Below are 19101 nucleotides of genomic sequence, written 5' to 3'. Positions count from 1 at the left end.
TAGAAATAATGCCCTTCAAGTTCAGCAGTCACCCCCCTCCTCTCTCTGCTTCCAAGAAGAGGGATAAAGAAGCACAGAAGTATTGCAACTTCCCAGTAAATGTCTTTTCTGCTCAATGGACAAATAAAATATGAACTTCACCTTGCAAGGTTGGATGGGAATTGCTGGAAGGAAAATTAACTAATTTCTACCAGCTACAAATATTAAGAAAATTAAATAAGCTTACTTACTGGTGCCTAAGGATCCAGAGACAGGGAAAAATGAAAATGGTGAGACAAGGCAGATTTAAAACTAAAGAGCTTTGTTCCATTTCATTTTTTATAAACACCAAAGAAAGCAAACAAGACACTGCAAATGAAAGATGACAGACTTAGGACAACTAAAACAGGGAACAATGTACTAAAACTCATGAAAAATGGAGATAAAAGATTTTTTCCAAATAAGAATTTCCTAAGGTATACCTTACCCTGGAGTAAAATATTTATAGCAAAGAAAAAGTTAATTTGTAATTATAATTATTGAAGCCTGTTATTTTCTTGCAAATCCTATGGATTTTGATTTATCTTTGAAGGATTTTTGTGTTTAATCAGTTCCTCAGCATGACAGATAAGCCTTGGTTGTATGCAAAGATATCTGAGAGAAAATATTCCAACTACAGCACCTTTTTGGTGCAATGAGGACTATTTTTTGTCCAAATTAACATAAAGCTAAGCCTCAAAGTCAGTACTGCAGATCTGGGAACTGGCACCTCTTTGGGGCAGTACTAAACCCCAAAAAACCTTTGCAGATAAAACAAAGCACAATGAGGCCTTTTCTAGGTATAGCATCACATAACTAACTTCAGCAGAAATTTGGTTTAGTGTAAAAAAAGATGAATTTTATCCAGATGGCACCTCCCTGCATAAGGGTACAGATGTGACTCGCAAACTGAAGTGCTTCCATTCCAAAAAAACTTTATTTCACACGTTTTTCCTCCCTTCCTGCCCAAGCATAACTTGACAAAGCAAAAGGCAAAAATTCAGCCCTGAGGAGAAACTATTCCTACTCCCAGCATTTTTAAGCCCCCTATTTACCCAGAAAACCTAAGCCCTGGAATTATTCCACATGCAGAGACTGCACCCAGTTGTCCAAGAGTTAAAGCTCCGTCATGGCCCTGTAACATTTTATAAACTCCATCACAGCAGCTGGAAAATTTCAACTTTCTGGGCAAAACAAATCATGATTGAAAACGGAGCAATCTTCATTTCCACCATCCACTCACTCCCTACCTACCAAATATTATTCAAGCTGGGCTCTTCAGCACTCCTTGGTTTTCAAGTATAAACAGAGATGAAGAAGTGTGGCAAAGCTTATCAAACAACCCCACCAGTATCACACAAATAATAATTGGCTGGAATATTTTCCTACTGAGAGTTAAATTGTTATTGGAGTCCATCAACTTCAGGTTTACAGAGGCATGAAAAGAGAGGCAGCCTTGCAAGATTATTATTTTATGAGCATGTAAGAGGTAAAAGATGAGTTTATTGAGCTACCAGGGGTTTCTCTGCTTTGATAGTTCCTTTAATTTCAATATTTAAACAGGTTTAAATTTAGAACAAAAACCCCCAACAAACCGAACACATCTTACTACAGGAAATTAAGACTTTGGGGCAGCAATTTTCAGGGAATTATAATTTCAGACAAGTGCAATGGATAAGAATTTTATTGGATGTGTTTAGTCAACAGCTTTGGAAAACGTGGAGTGCTGGCCTGGATGTGCCAAGGAATCCAATCCTGGCAGCAGTGACCTGCTGCAGGATCTTGCTCTTGGGAAAACCATCTGGTGAGACCTTTATGCCCACTTAAAGTCTGATTAAGGTTCCCTCTTCCATTACAAGAAGATTAAAGAGGCTTTTTCCCTCCTCCAGAGCCAGCCTATGTCTTTTCTGGATGTTGGAGAACCCCAAGCAGCTGGGGAATGAAGGAAACCCTTTGCACAGAGACTGCATGAAGGGACTTTATAGAACCCCAGAATAGTTTGGATTGGGAGGGACGTTCAAACCCATCCCATTCCATGAGCAGGGACACCTCCCACTATCCCAGTTTGCCCAAGGCAGTGAATTTCTGGATCTGGATGGATCTCAAGGAATACTCACATGGTGCTGTCTCCAAGCTCCTCATAGAGGTTGTTGGCGGCGGCTCCGGATGGTTTTCCTGCTGGCAGAGCCATCTGCATCCTCGCAGTCTTGGCACACTCAGCCTGTCGCCTTTGGAGAGCCACGGGGCAAGGGAGAAACACTCATCAGGAACACCCCAAAACACACCCCAAAGAAAGCCAGAATGGGAGGTTTTCTATGCTCTTGGCCTGTGGTTAATAAACATCCCCTGGATTTTGTCTTTATGAAAGTAACAACATGATTATCTTCTCCTGGATTTATCAGCTCCTGGTTGTTCTGTTTTGGTGGAATCCAAGAGCTTCCCAGATGTCAGAATGGTTTGGGGTGGGAAGGACCTTAAAGTCCATCTTATTCCACCCCTGCCATGGCAGAGACACCTTCCACCATCCCAGGCTGCTCCAATTCCCAAAGTCCAACCTGGCCTTGGGCACTGCCAGGGATGCAGGGGCAGCCACAGCTGCTCTGGGCACCCTGTGCCAGGGCCTGCCCACCCTGCCAGGGAACAATTCCTAATGCCCAATATCCCATCTAAATCTATTTCTTTCAGTTCGATCCCACTCCCGCTTGTCCACTCACAACTCGTTTTTTCTTAATAGAATTGGCTGGGAAATTTCTGTTCAATGAATGGTTTGTCCCAAAAAACGCCCTTTTTTAAATTAATTTTTTTTAATTTATTTTTTCCATGGGGTAAAATCACAGTGGAAAAAAAAATCTGTTCCCTGTCTAGAAAACAAAGCTCCTTGTGTGGGGAGCGCCACCAGGATGATGTGCCTGATATACCCCAATGACACTGAGTAGCCATAAAAATAAGTCACTTTTAAACTCATCACACCAGGAGTTCAGGAGCAAGTCAACTATAGGAATTTTAAAAACCCCTTATATTTAATAAATGTTGAGAACAAAATTTGTCAGTATTCCTGTGCAAGCTGGAAGAAGCAAAACTGGAAATAAATACTTACTCTTTGAATCTGTTTGGTTGCAAAAAAAAGAGATAAAAAGGGAGGTTAAATAAATTCTCTCCCAACAACTGCCCATAACAGCGACTCTAACAGGAGTAATAAACTACAGGCTACTTAATTATTCCACACATCAAATTCCAGAATTAATGACTTGTTAAAAGAATCAGAACTTCCAGAGCTGAACAGCATTTGGCTGCTATTTTTGATCCTCTGGAAACAATTCTGTAGTCAGCAGAAATACAACTTACAGCAGGGAATGAAAACAAGACATGAAAACATGAATATTTCTCCAGTTTTTTCTTAAGCAGGCACATTTTTAGACTTGTTTCTTTATATTGAATTATTTTTTGATAACAATATAAATAATATAATCAATATTTTCTTTATCTTTTCTCATTTTAGCATATTTCAAAACTGTATAGAAATACTTTTAATAATGAAGTAGCATCATTTTTGGTTATTATTTAGAAGATGCCATTCTTTTGTGATTATTAAATAATACATAATTTATAAGTACCTTACATGTTTGTGCTGGATACTGGATTTCAAAGGAGTCATTTTTAGATTTATTACTAAAGAAATATTTTAGGAAAAATACTGAGATTTCTTTGGAAAAGGAGTGAAAAAGGCTGGAATGCAAAAACAAATCACGAGGCTCAGGATTTTAATTTAACTTTTAAATTCCTTTCATTTTCTTTGGCACTCTCCATAAAAATACAATTTATTTGCAATGGGCTGCTATAAATCCAACTCCAAGTCAGATCTCTAGATTGGAAAAATGGGATTTTTGGATGAAATTAATTTAAGCAGATTCCTGAGAGCTCCTAAAAGAGATTGATGGTGTTTAGATAATCTAACAGATGCCAAGGAAAAATGAGGCTGCTTCATTTCTTTAAGGAATCTGCAATTCAGATAATAGCCACCAATGAATTGCAAGATGAACTGGCTCATGGAAGCAATTTTTCCACAGAATTCTGGGAGAGGAAGAGCAGCTTGGGAATGATCTGCCATCCCAATGGTGCAAAAGTTGGTCAAACTCTTCCAAACTTCTTTAAAAGGCTTTTTCTCTTCACCCAAAATGGAGGAAAGGGGATGTGAATATGATCATTAATTAAAGAATAAATCAGTGAATAAATGGATTTATAAATCTATGAACTGGAATATAATGTATATGTAAATTTATGAATATAATTTTTAATTACAGAATAAATCTATGGTGTATATACACACACACACACACACACACACACACATATATATATATAAATAAATAAATAAATAAATAAATGGATATGGAGCCTTTAAGTCCAAATGCAGTGATCCTAAATATGAGTAGACCTGAAAATTTTAGCTGAATGAACTTGTTGCAGATGTTGATTTGAATTAATTTATCAGCCAATTACTGCTTCAGTGTATAACAGGCAAGAGGAAATATCAAAAAGTATCTCTGATGTTGCCCTACAATGGCAGAAAACCAACTCTCCAGGAAACATTAGCAATTAAGAAGCTTGGGAAAAAATATTTTGGGATTTAAGCAAAAACACTGGAATCCTCTAATTTGATTTTTGATTCATTTCTTGAAAAGCACCTTTTTCCTTTTTTTTTTATTTTTGGTATGGAATTCAGCTCTGAATCTTCACTTCTATGTCCAACACCTGGGTTTTGAGCCAGTGCTTTGGCACAAAATTCCTGCACTGTGTTAGGAAACCCAAGATGCACTTTCCATGTTCATCACACCAAGCATTGAGCAACCCTTGTGGTGAGAAGGGGACTAAACCCAGAAATTACTTTATATAGTAGAAATCTAGATAATACATACAAAGTATTATAGAAATGGGCAATAATAAATAGAAATTAATCTAGAAAAGATGAATAATCATTGAAGCGGTTCTGCTACAAACTACAGCACCTCTACTATGACGTTACAACCCTGGAATGTCACCATCATATTTTCTGAAAAACCCTCTTTGCCCAGGATTCTTCTCCTGGGAAGCTGAGAAGCCTCAGAGAAAAAGGAAAACAATATTATCTCATTTGCTTCTCCTGTGTTTTGCTGCTTTGGAATGTGGTTTGGACATAGTTTATCCAACGTGTGAATTGTTCTGACTTAATGACCAATCACGGTCAGGCTGTGCCAGGACTCTGGAAGGAGTGACGAGTTTTTCATTAGTATCTTGTTAAACCTTCTGTGAGTATCCTTTCTCTATTCTTTAGTATAGTTTAGTGTTGGGAAGGATGAAAGTTTGACAAGAAAGTCTCACAGATATGTGTGCTTAGCAGAAAGATTTTTAAATGTAGAGTCTGAAGAAGGAATAGAGATGGAAGCAAGTTTTGATAGAGAAGAAAAGAATTGCTGAGCCAGTCTCACTGGATAACCAAAAAGGCAAAGGGTTTGTTAGTTAGAAGGGGTTTTTATGACTTAGAGCAAAGGATGAACCCACCTCAAACAAGATTTTTTTACCAAGCAAGAAGATAAGCACAGGCAAACAAGCCTGCTGATGTGGCAAGTAGAAAAAAGGTCTCAGAATTTTCCACTGCAAGAAAACTGAGTAACAACTTCTAGCTTAAACTGCAATGTACTAACTTTTTGTGATTGGAGAACAGTAACATGAATATGGTAATTACAGTAGTTATGAGAGGCTAGAGATAATAGTTAAGGTATAGATTGGTTCTACTGTATGAAGATGATCAGCAAAGAAAAGTATTTAATGTATTGTAACCAAAACCAAAGTATATAATGCATTGTAACCTAAACTAAGGGTCTCCAGGCCTGCCTGCAGCTGGAGCTGACAGCTGTAGGCACAGCTCTGTCACCCACAACCCTGGGCTGCTGTAACCTCTCAGATGGAATAAACTGCATTTTGGAGAGCTGCCTGGAGTCTACATCCCTAATTTTGGCTCTTACAGTTTAGTATAGTATTCTTTAATATAATAGAACAACATAAAATAATAAATTAGCCTTCTAAGAACATGGAGTCAGATTCATCATTTCCTTCCTGCCACGGGGGACCCCAAAACCACTCAGCTGGGAGAGGAGGAGGAGGAGGAGGAGGGTACTCACTGGCGGTAGCTGACCATGACGATGAGGATGGCTGGCATGCAGCACAGGAAGATGATGACAGCCAGGGCCAGCAGTGCCCCCTCCGTGAAGCCCACGGCCTGCGCCTGCTTCTTCACGTTGGCCACCACGTCCGGCGTGCGGATCTCCAGGATTCGCCCGCCCTGGCCCAGGTAGGGCTGGAACTCCTTGTTGATATCCAGCAGTTTGCCATCCAGGAACCTTCAAGGGCACAGAAACACCCCGCTATTAGGGCCAAGGTCATGAAGAGAGTTTTAATTAGGGCAGGTTAATAGCCCAATAAAGTGCATACATCATCTCTGTGGGCTTTGGGATAGTGGCAATTCCCTGTAATCCCAGTGCCAGGGACAATTCCAATGCACTTAAGACCAGGACACAGTTTAGACACTGAAAAGGAGGGCTGAGATGAGCTCACCCTGATTTCCAGGGGCACAAAGTTCTTGCTGGCATCACAAAGGCCTTGCTTTGTGCTTTTCCTTCTCTGCTTTGTTCCCGAGGATCAACCAACCCTTCCTGGACTGTCACTGTCATATTTTGTGAAAAATCCCTTTGCCAGGATTTCTTCTCCTGGGAAGCTGAGAAGCCTCAGAAAAGAATGAAAACAAAAATTATCTGATTGCTTCTCCTTCTCCCTGTTTGGAATGTGGTCTGGATATTGTTTACCAACTAGTCAATGTTTGATTGGCTTCATGTGAATTGGTTTTATTTAATGACCAATCACCATCAGCTGTGTCAGACTCTGAGGAGTCAGTCACGAGTTTTCATTATCATTCTTGTCAAACCTTCTGTCTGTGGCCTTTCTCTTTCTTTAGTATAGTTTTATTATAGCATTTTTAAATATAATATATAATAAAATAATAAATCAGCCTTCTGATAACATGGAGTCAGATTCTAATCTCTCACCTCATCCTGGGGACCCTCACAAACACCACACTGGACACATCCCTAAGGACCACTGCCCAAAAGATCATCAAAGCAGTGGTGGAGTCACCATCCCTGGAAATGTTCAAAGAACCTGTGGATCTGGCACTTGGGGACATGGGACAGTGGTGGCCTTGGCAGTGCTGAGGATGTTGGATTTGATAACCTCAGATGTCTTTTCCACCCTTAATGATTCCATGGTCGCTGTTACCCTAAAATCAGGCAATATTTAGATGATCTGCTCAGCTCCTTATGGAAATTCTTTGGCTGGCTGGACAAAAAATGCATTGTCCAAGGCTTCAACTTCTGAAGGAAAATAAAAATTCTTGGATCACTCCAGAAGTGAGGATTGAGTGTCTCACAAGCTGCCCAGCTCCAAAGACCAAAGTAGGAGATGTGTTAGGATGGAGGATCCTAAAGGGTGAGAACTATAGCAGAATTCCAGATCCTTACACATACAGTGGTTTCCCTGGAAAAAGACAAAGGGATGGAAAACCTCCAGAAAATGTCAAATAAAAAAAAAAAAAACAAAAAACTTCCATAAGTATTTTTGCGTATAAACTCTGAATGCCCAAAGAAAGCCTGAGATAACTTTGATTTCCTTACTCTGATTACTGATAGAAATTCCACTCCTCAAAGACCTTTTCTTTAAGGGCAGTAATTTCTTATAATTGACTTCTCCTCAGATTAATTCCCTGATAAATCCTCATAGTATTTCTTGTTCCTAATTTTTTATTTTGGAATTTTAGGGAGAATCCACTCTGCTCTGGGTGTGTAATGGATGAACTGGATCTCATCACAGGCAGAACAGCTCATCCTGAATGATGAATTTGGGCTGGTTTCATGATACTGAGGGAAAATGGGCTGCTCACCCCCATCCTCACAAAGGTGTCTGGAAGAATAATTCCCATTCCTGATGTTCCACAAACCTTTTCCTTGGTACTTGAGAAAAAAAATCCATTTTCTGACCTAAATGACGGCATAAAGTGGATAGAAACATTCTCTTACTGCTCACTAGATGTCACTGGTGCATGTCCCACGTCCTTGGAGCTGGCAAAAGCCTTCCCAGCAGGACACATTAAATCCCTGGATGATTTTAAGCATCTCTCCCTTGAAATTCTGCTGGCATTTTCCCGACAGAGCCTTTTTAACAGGTCCGTAACTCAGCCGTGAGCGTTTACTCCGTGATGGAACCTGACACGTTGTGCAGGAGCTTCACACAGTTCTCTTTTTAACAGGGGACATTTTCCACTTAATTTATGCAGGAGGAATTTGCTGCATTCAACTGGTTTTTATGCTCCAATAAATCAAAGCCTCTTCCCTTTATAAGATAGGAAAGGAGGCTGAACGTTTCAGTCTGGGAAATTATCTGAGTGCCTTCGGAGTCTTTTAGGGTTTGGGGAAGAGGGAGGACATAGTGAAGTACAGAGACATTTTTGGGGTGTAATCAAACAGATTTGGAGCAAAAATCAGAGGAGGAATGGCTGAGGGAGCTGGGAAGGGGCTCAGCCTGGAGCAGAGGAGGCTCAGGGGGGACAACTTGGACAGCAGCAGCAATTTCTGCATGGAAAGGGTGCTCAGGCCTTGGTAGGGGCTGCCCAGGGAGCTTTGCAGCGCCCAGCCCTGCAGGTCTTCCGTAAATGTGTGGATGTGAGGACATGGTTTAGTGGAGGGCTTGGAAATGCTGGGTTAAGTGTTGGAGCTGATGAGCTCAGAGATTCTTCCCAACCTGAATGACTCTCTCCCTGACTAATAAAAACTTTAGGTAATCAATCATAACAATCTGAAGGAAAAATACAGATCTCTCATTGTGTATCAGTTTTACAAAGTACAGGACAGGGAAAATTCTGCATATCTTGAGAGACACATGAGTTTTACCTCCTGCCACTGGCTGCTACATCCACGACTTCTAAATCATGCCTTTGTTTTCCAGGCAAACATTTTCCTGGAATTATTGTGGGATTAATATTATGGATCATGGGAGCCTCATGCTTTGGTTCAGTGGGGTTTGCTTCTCATGGTGCCAATTGTAACTCTGTTCAGCTGCTGTGTCCACCCCCTTGTCCCAGCCCCAGCTGCTCTGGGTTTGGATCCCTGACTCCTGCCTGCATCCCTGCAGCTCTCCCCCTGCTGTTCCACTTCATCCTCAATTCCCCTCGCATCCGACCTTCACAAATAATTGCTTTCAAACAGTGACAGGTTCACAAGAAATTCTCTTAAATCAAAGCCTCCACTCTGCTTTAGAAGCAGGAGCACAGCAGGTGTTCCCAAAAAAGCCCATTCTGGAAAAGCCACAGGAATCTTCCAATACACAATCACTTGGTGAGCTGTATAAAAATCCAAGATGGCAGAAGTCACTAATTCTCTGCTGCTGGTCCTGGATACATCATGGAATTGTTAAACACTTGGAAAACCACCTGTGGGAATTTATCTTCCTTATTGGTACTTAAATGTTTAGGTAAAACATTTAATTTTTAATTAAATAGGAATTTTTAAAATTTAATTTTTAGTAAAACAGGATGTTCTGTTTCTTTTGGACTTATTCACATTTCTCCCATCATATCCAGGTTATGAAATGATCTTTTCTCCCCCTGATCCCTTTTCTGTCAGATCCAGAGCAGACTCTTGGCTGGCTGAAGGGTGGTTGGGACTTGTGCCTTTCCAGTGAGGAGACAACCATTGCTAAAGTGTCCTCTGACCATGGCAGGAAGAACCCTGAGCCATCCCTCTGAAATCAAACTCCAGGAGAGATCTTTATCTTTTTAGGATGCTAAAATCTGCGTGGATTTGGGTGCATCCGAAATCTCCTGAGTTTCTCCCACTTTTCCATGAAAACTTGGGAACTCCAGCTGCAAAACTCTCCTTACTCCAGTGAGCTGGCAGCCACTCACCTCTACCCTAAAGTCAGGGAAGCATTCCCTGGGATTTTGCTGATTTAAATATTTAAAAGCTTTTGAAGAGAAGAAAAAAAAGCCCTTAAAAAGCTGAGTGTGCAGGCACAGGGAGCATTTTAATGAAGTTGTTTCTCAAATGAATCCCCCTTCCCTTCCTGTTGGAAAATCTGATTTTTAACCCATCTTAACTCTATTCTGCTCTGGGTACTTCACTGGACACCTGAACATCACTAAAAAGATATTTCAATATTTTCAAAGGGTGCCAAAATGAAGAGGGACATTTTTTCTGACCATGAAGAGAGTCTGCAAAGGGAAAAGTTTATTTTTCCTGAAATTCAAAGAACCAACTGCCTCCCTGCTCAGATAAAAGCTGATTTTCATATTCTGATAGTAGTGGATTTACTGAGAGTTTTCCAAAGGGAGGAGGAAAAGGGTGTCAAAATCTTGGATAAAACTTGGAAAAGACCACAATGACACCATTCTGGGAATGACCAATACTGGACTAGTGACCAGACAAACACCCAGAGCACCACTGAGGCCTGAAAAGACCCAATGACCATGGGGATACCTAAAAACAAATGCAAGGAGGAGGAAGGAGGCTCTATTGTCACCCCCTGAAAGATGTTATTGCTATTAATTATATTTAATATAATTTTTAAATATAAAATATAATTTTTTTATATTCCTACTTCAGTTAAATGATGCTGGAAGACTAGAGTGAGTTCAGAGAAAACTTCAAGTGATTAAAAGAATTAAAACATAGCCCAGAGAAGAACTTATCAAGAATAAAAATACAGAGGATGATGGGAAGAGGAGCCTAGACCTTGGTGAGACCTAGAAATTAAAAGCACCAATGGATACTTAAATTTAGCACCCAAAGTTATAATAAAACTGATCCTGGAAAAATTTAAAAAAAAGACAAAAGGCCTAATTTTTGACAGGGAACTAACCTGCAGTAACAACCCCCAAGTTGTAGTTGATTGGATTGTCTGGTGCAATTGCTTTGCTGACAGATATGTTCCAAGCAGAATTAATTTGGGAAATTAATTTCTGTTCCAAGCAGAATTAGTTTGGTTCCCAAACTTGCTCAGACTGATCCCAGTGATCTTTCCCAGCCTACAAAATCTGAATATCTGCAGAACTCTCCTATGCTGCCGTTCACCTACACTCCACCAGGAGCTTGGGAGAAGCAGCCTTTTCCAACCTCATTTCCCTGCTCTCGTTTGCAGCCTTGTCCTGCCAGGCTGCTGAGGACATGCTCAGTGCAGGAAGAGCCTGGGGGGGTTCTCACCAAGAGAAAAATCAACACCAAGGTGGAACATGTGAAAAAAAATAATATAAACAACCGAAAACAAAAAAAACCCCAAGAAAACAAACCAATCAAAAAGGGGGTGTTTTTTTCTTTAGAAGAAGAACTTGATTTGCATTTTGAAGAACCTGATTTCCTGTGTGGAGGTGTGCACTGGCCCATGTCCCAGTCTATGTTTTACATGAGGTGCAAACCACCTCTGCCCCTTCCCTTCCCTTCCCTTCCCTTCCCTTCCCTTCCCTTCCCTTCCCTTCCCTTCCCTTCCCTTCCCTTCCCTTCCCTTCCCTTCCCTTCCCTTCCCTTCCCTTCCCCTGGAAAGAAAAAAGAGAAAAGAGAAAAGAGAAAAGAGAAAAGAGAAAAGAGAAAAGAGAAAAGAGAAAAGAAAAAAGAGAAAAGAGAAGGGAGAAAAGAGAAGAGAAGAGAAGAGAAGAGAAGAGAAGAGAAGAGAAGAGAAGAGAAGAGAAGAGAAGAGAAGAGAAGAGAAGAGAAGAGAAGAGAAGAGAAGAGAGAAAAAAGAAAGAAAACAAAAAAGAAAAGAAAAGAAAAGAAAAGAAAAGAAAAGAAAAGAAAAGAAAAGAAAAGAAAAGAAAAGAAAAGAAAAGAAAAGAAAAGAAAAGAAAAGAAAAGAAAAGAAAAGAAAAGAAAAGGAAAGCAGACCCAAACAGAAACTGTGGGAAGCCTGAAGGTCACCACTGCAGCACCAAAGCCTGAAGATCACACAGGACTTTGTGTGCATAGGAAGGAAATTCCTTGCAGGAATTTGAGTTGGAAGCTCCTCCACGGGGTGGACAAAACCCATTACAAGCTGTCATGGTGACAATGTCATGGTGACAATGTCTGAATCATGTGGATTGGGACAATTTAGCCCAAGGCGCTGGACTGAAGTAGGAAGTGGCAAATTCCCAAGGAGATATTCATGCAGCAGCTGTTTCAATGGATTTTTCTGCTCCTATTATGCTGAACCAGTTTCTAACAAACCAACAGCTTCCCAAACAATCCATGGAAACAGAGGGAGATCAACAAAACCAACACTCACTTAAAAAGTTCATTCCTCATGATGGCTCTGTTGGTCTGTGGGTCGATGGCGTAGACCATGAGGTCGGACTTGGTGTAATCCTCCTCAGAATATCCATCCCCAAACCTCCGGGCTCCGATGGATTCCACCACGACCGTTGCCCCCGGGATCTGGTCCTGGACGTAGCGTTCCAAAATCCTAAAGGGAAGAGGGAGCTGGAAAGCTGCAGTGATGGATTTGGGCTGCTCACCACTGACCCCAGCCCAAATGAGGTACTGATAGGAAAAACCCATAGGGTGAGAAGGATTTTGACCTTCAGAGCACTTTTGAAAAGGAATTGCTGCTCCACATAACCTCTGAAGTGCTGAACTCCTGAGAAAAACTCAGCAGTGCTTGGAGAGGTATTCAGAAATTGTGTCCTTAAGTCCAGCTCTTTGTATTTATGACCCCAGTTGAGTTTTAAATGGCTCATGGGAATCACCACCTATATTTCACACAAAATCCCCCTGTCAGCCTTTTATTAAGTTATATGATTCCAGCACTTCCATCCCAGCCTTCCACAGGGTGCATTCTATAAATTTTCACCCAGAGAAACAACCACTTGAGCAATTTTTGGTGGGATATTTCATCCAGGCCTCCAATATCACACAACATTTCTGAGGGGGCTGCAATACCTGCTCCAAAAGGCACCAGGTTTTAAGGCAGGAGGAAATTGGAATATTGGGCTGACATTTTTACCACAGAAAATAAAATCAAATAAACTGCAGCAGGATTCCACAAGCAAGTTAAAAAAAAAGGCTGATAGAATTTAGAGGTAACAACAATATCAACAAAAAACCCAGCAACAACCAGACTTGCTAATGGTTGATGAGATTTCCAACATGGGATCAAGAAAGGTTCACTCAAAGCTGAAAGAGAAAGGTTCACTCAAAGCTGACAGAGAATTTTATAAACAAAGGCATAAATGCAAATATAATCAACTCTGTACAAAAAAAGGAGGGAGAAATAAACCAGAGCATTTGGAAGCATAAAAATTCCATCTAAACTTATAAGAAAATATAGAATTTCCTGGGGCAATTAATGTGATCAGAAAATCAAAAAGCAATAGCTGAGCTGGGAGGCAAAAGCAAGGGAACTACAGGGAATGTGTTGTTGATCCATCAAGGATGCAGCAGGGTGTGGAGAAAGACATATCTCCCACAAAAAAATGACTTTAAGGTACCACTTGTTCAACACAAAACCTTCTGCAGGTGTTGAGGTTCCATTTTTACTGTTGTGTTTTTTCTTCTGACACAAGATTTCCTGATTTTTTAAGACTCCTGATTCGCATTTATCCAAGGAAAATCTCTTCTCTTTGTGTGGAAATTTAGTGGGCCCTCAAAACCCGTTGTAAGCTTTTAAGCTTTTTTATAAGATCTTGAAAAATTCAAGTATGTCAGAGGCAGGTCATACCTGAGGAGTGAATATATGGAATTACTGCAGAGAAAATAGGGATACAGATTGGTTGAAACAGTGCTTGTGGAGTGGTGTCCTCTGAACAAGCTCTCCTGTTGTTTGCAGATATGGAAAACTCTGCTTATCTCTGCTTCTGGCATGCTCTGCACTGGCAGCCAAGGTGAGCACCTGTCACAGACACCTCAGCAACAATAATTCCCCCAGGGAAAACCTGCCGGGACCAATCTGGGTTATGGAGATTACCATAAAACCCCACTAAACATGATGGGAGTGTAAGTGGCTAAAACGAAACCACAACCATTCTCAGAAGGGTGTTTGGCACAAGGTGTCAGGCAGAACAAATGTATAAAGGACTTGCCTCCATAATTAGCATTTAATCATCTTCTCTTGCTGCAGGAGGAGATGAATTTCATGGAATCACAGAATGCCAGAATCCCCCCTGTGCCCAGTGCCCACCTTGTGCCCAGCCCAGAGCACTGAGTGCCACCTCCAGCCCTGCCTGGGACACCTGCAGGGCTGGGCACTGCAAAGCTCCCTGGGCAGCCCCTGCCAAGGCCTGAGCACCCTTTGCATGCAGAAATTGCTGCTGCTGTCCCAGCTGAGCCTCCCCTGGCCCAGCCTGAGGCCCTTTCCCCTTGTCCTGTCCCTGTTCCCTTGTACAGAACTCTTATTACACCCAAGACAGAAATGCTCCATATCAGGGTGGAAAGTTATAATGTGGGGTCACTTCTGGCAGAATCAGTAACAAGATTCCCTTTCCTCACTAATTCCTGGCATCCTGCTGGAATTCATTGCCTTTGAGAATATCTTTGTCTAAAACATTAAAACTGAAGAACAAACAGAATATTTGGGAAAGGGATGGAGTGACAGGACACAGGGAATGGCTTCCCAGTGCCAGAGGGCAGGGATGGATGGGATATTGGGAATTAGGAATTGTTCCCTGGCAGGGTGGGCAGGCCCTGGCACAGGGTGCCCAGAGCAGCTGTGGCTGCCCCTGGATCCCTGGCAGTGCCCAAGGCCAGGCTGGAACAGCCTGGGACAATGGAAGGTGTCCCTGCCCATGGGATGGGGTGGCCCTGGATGGACTTTAAGGTCCCTTCCCATCCAAACCAGTCTGGAATTCTGTGATATCACTTCCTGAGAAATGTGTACATTGCAGCCATTGGCTGTACTGACATTGCAGGAAACCCCACAAAGTCCAGCAGAATAGCAGCAGTGTTCAGTTTGAAACACACAAATTGCATGTTGAGGTTAAAACAGAGAATAAAATCACACTGAAGACTGAAAAGCTGCAGCTAAAGAATTCACTTAAAAATAGGGCAGTTCCCTCTAGAGCTGTTTGAAAAATCCTTCAGCTGAACTTGTGATGCTGAAAAAACACTGTAGTGTTTTAGAACTCCTTTGGAAATGGCCACTTGCTTGCAGTGCTACTCACAGAAGACAATTTTTTTAGATTCCTGCTTTCAAGTAACAGCAGCATCCGCAGCTCTGCTGTGCTGATCAGCAGAATTCAATTTAAAATTAGTCTGCCACTTGTTAATCCCATGAGGGTTATTCCCATCGTCCCAAGCGGCGTGTAAAGGGTGGAAGCAGGAGCAGAACAGGCAAAGAGCCTTTCCAACTGCTCCAAGTCCACAGGAGCTGCTCAGCAGTGAGGGAAATGCCTCCCAATGCATCCCCATGAGCACAGCTCTCACGATTCCCTGCAGTGACACTGGAAAAGAGGAGTTCTTCTGCCATCGAGGGATCCTGAGGCCCAAATGTCCCTGAAAATTCTGAGGTGATTTTTTCTCATCTTTAGATGCAAAATAAACGTAAAGGCAAAATAACACAGGGGTGTTGGTCTGTTGAGCTGTCCCTTGGATGGGGAATTCTGCCCCTTGAAGTCCCAGAACGGTTTGGGTTAGAAGGGACCTTAAATCCCATCCAGTTCCACCTCCTGCCATGGGCAGGGACACCTCCCACTGTCCCAGGCTGCTCCAAGCCCTGTCCAACCTGGCCTTGGGCACTGCCAGGGATCCAGGGACAGCCACAGCTGCTCTGGGCACCCTCTGCCAGGGCCTGCCCACCCTCCCAGGGAACGATTTATTCCAAATATTCCAATATTCCCATCTATTCCTGCCCTCTATTCCAATCTATTACTGTCCCATCTATTCCTTGGCAGTGGGAAGCCATTCCCTGTGTCCTGGCACTTCCCACTTTTGTGAAAATCTCATTTCCAGTCTTCTTGCACATCCCCTGTAAGTACTGGAAAGGGGATTTCAGAACATTTCTGAGCTGGTACTTCCTGGAACATCCCTGAAAGCAGCAGGTCAAACCCCAAAATTTGGAAAAAAGCATCACATTCCCAGCCTGCTCTCAGTGCCATGTCCATGTGTTTATATCCACGCCTGAGGTTGCTGTATCCCCTTCCAGACAAGATCCTGGAGAATATAGGATTAAATTTAGGGGTTCACCCTGGCATCATAGCAAGAAGTTCTTGAGGAATTAAAAAACCTATTGTGTTTTTGGAGCACATAAAATATTTTAAGAAATAGAAAAAATACTAACCCCAAATATTCTTTCTTTCAGGACTCAGATTACCGAAGACTTGGAGTGAGTAATGTTGAAAATTCAATATCCTGCATAATTTTTGGCCAAAATTCTATTTCCCAAAAATAACCTGGTGCAATAATAATGATAAATTTGTATTCTGAGTATTTGAAAGCACAAATTTGGCAACCATGCAGAGCTGAGAGCATCCTGCCCCCACCATCAGTATCAATGCAGACTTTTCAAGCGCTTCAATTAACGCCTCAATTCTGCTCCACTTCAGCCAAATTCTGCCTGTGCGGAGTTGTTGTGGGATTAATAATTGTCAATGAAACCACTGGATTTTCAACTGGACTTCCCCAAAGAGCCAAGGACCAATTCCAGCCCCTCTGGTGCAGTCAGTGAGAGATTTAGGGGGATACACTGGAGCCTCAGCTCCCAGACTCCTTATTGCAACATAAATAGAGCTCAGGAAAGGGTCTGCTCATCCTGTGGTGCCTAGGGTTTATTCCAAGCCTAAAAACATCACTTTTTTATAAAATAGCCTTTCACAAACATTATTTTTCTATCACACATATGTTCAGCAGCACAGAGACAATTCCCTATGCATAGAATAGAATAACATATATAATATTTCATAATAACATATATAATAGAATAACATATATAATATTTCATAATAATATTATTAATAGTATTTAGAAAACAACCCAGAGCCAATGCCTTTATATCCACTTATCCTAATCCCATAAAAGCAGAGAATTAAGGCTGGAAAAGGCCTTGAAGATTCAAGTCCCACTGTCACCCCAGCACCACTACAGGCAGATTGGTTTGCACACCAGTAAGGAAATTTGCTTTCTTACACACTGCTGAAGTTGCTTTCCTTCTCTTTGTGCTCATCCTGTAAAATCCTGCCCTCCAAAATCCCTACACACGCTCCAATTTTTTTATTTCAGCCTCATTTGTCCCGATTACAGAAGGAGCATTGCGCTCATCCAATGAATAATACCCAGAGACATCTCCCCTCTGACCCCCAGGACAATCTCCAGATCTCAGCACAAAAGGGCTTTTCCTGCAATTGTCAGCAATTCCTGAGGAGAGAAAGCAGGAGTTTACAACTCTATCCACTGCATTAGAGAGCTTTGGAGAGCTCCATTAGCACAACAACCCCGGGAGTTACGGAGAGCAGGAGCTTGCTGAACCGCGGCTTCCCAGCTGCCAGGGCCAGCAGCAAGTGGAAAAGCTGGGCTTATGGAAGCTGGGGTCTCTATTACCCAACTTATTAAAGGTGGCCTGCAGTTATTAATCATCCTGATTGCTCAGGAGAGAGAGTGGAACAGGCTCTGTGAACATTACACCCAGTAGTAGTGTACACATTTTCCCAGCAAAGCCAGACCGGCTGGACATGAAACAGGAGACAGCCAGTTAGTGACAAATGTCCCCCTAATATATTTATTTCATCAGATTTTATCTAACTCAATCAATTCTGTTATTATCTAATCTATTCCTAATGGAAGCTTGCAATTTAATCTGGAATGAAACATTACAGTGTGACAAAGTGATGAGAAAAAGGGGAGGGGAGGTGGAGTGGAGGGGCAGGAGCGAAGTGACCCCAAAATGTTCCTGTCAGAGAGTAAAGGGTAAAGGACAAAGCAGCTACAGCTGGACCTGTGACTCAGGAACCTTTCAAAAAGGGCAGGAAACCAAGTGCCACCTGTGGAGAGAGCTCAAGGGCAAGGTCACTGCCACCACCCCAACAGGCACACAGTGCAGTCAGCTGTAATTAGACTTAATTCAGTAATTATCTGGCAAAAATCATACGGTGAGCATGGGAATGTGACTTCTCATGTGGGAAAAGTAACAAGACTGAGTGATTTATACCCTGCAGCTGAGATGAGCTGATTTTTTACCCGTTCGGGGACTGAGGAGAAAAAAAACCACAACTGCAGGGAAATCATCCACGTCTGAAACACTTCCCTGAAGTGTGTGTTCCAGCTCCCAGATATAAAATTTATTGTCTCATATACTATGATTAGACATAAAATCTTATGTGATGCACAATGTACATGTGCTGTACATTATGATCTATAATTTACAGCAGTATTTACTGCTGTAGTATTTTATAACATCTCTTTTAAGTGCAGCACAGTTTCTGTGCATTAAGTAGAGTTCCTTTGAAGAATGATGGCAGTCAGCTTTAGATATGCAAACCATTAAGTTGGAAGGTTCAGCATTCATATTCCTTAAAAACTCCTTCAGCAATAACTCCAAGAATCAGCACTTGATTCTGCATTTGGATTTTCAGGGAAAAGCCTGCCTGGCCACTTCTGCATTGTGTTAGAGGGCTCAGCATGGATCTTGTTTACCTGGGGAACTGCCCCATTCTTTTCAGAGCATAAAACTGGCTAAGAAAAACATGGTTGAAGTGAGGGGAGTGTTGAAGATTGCAATGCAAGATGTTTTCCATTACCATCTGTATGGCAGATTACCTTTGTCAGGTGGGCAGTTTGCCTTATCTCTCTCTTTGAGTGATTACAATCACTCCCCCCTTGGGAGGGGACATTGCTGATAACAGACTATTGAATGTCACTGCATGTCTGATAAGAACTATAACATCCCATTGGGAGATGCTCCGCCCAGAGGGAGGAGCCAAGCATTGCTACCCAGATATAATCCAGAGGTTTTTGAGACACCAGCACAGCTTTCTCCTCTGGACTCCCCAGAGGAACAGCAGCTGTCTCTCCTTCCACTGGATCTTCAGAGGAAGAACACATCCTTCTC

General features: G+C 41.9%; 1 protein-coding gene across 1 annotated transcript in view; it reads right to left on the bottom strand.

Moving 5' to 3' along the window:
• The window catches only part of PCDH15 (protocadherin related 15), a 311085-nt gene that overhangs the window by 17316 nt on the left and 274668 nt on the right, over positions 1-19101 (bottom strand). Inside the window, exons 30-32 of the mRNA XM_059476704.1 lie at positions 12355-12531; positions 6177-6395; positions 2136-2246 (exon numbers count right to left, since the gene is read on the bottom strand). Of these exons, the coding sequence (XP_059332687.1) occupies positions 2136-2246; positions 6177-6395; positions 12355-12531 (507 nt within the window). The remainder of the gene's footprint in view (positions 1-2135; positions 2247-6176; positions 6396-12354; positions 12532-19101) is intronic.

The sequence above is a fragment of the Ammospiza nelsoni genome, chromosome 8 (genome assembly GCF_027579445.1).
Source record: "Ammospiza nelsoni isolate bAmmNel1 chromosome 8, bAmmNel1.pri, whole genome shotgun sequence".
NCBI classification, from domain to species: Eukaryota; Metazoa; Chordata; class Aves; order Passeriformes; family Passerellidae; genus Ammospiza; species Ammospiza nelsoni.
The sequence above is the reverse complement of the archived record's forward strand: the minus strand, read 5'-3'. Positions and strand labels throughout refer to the sequence as shown.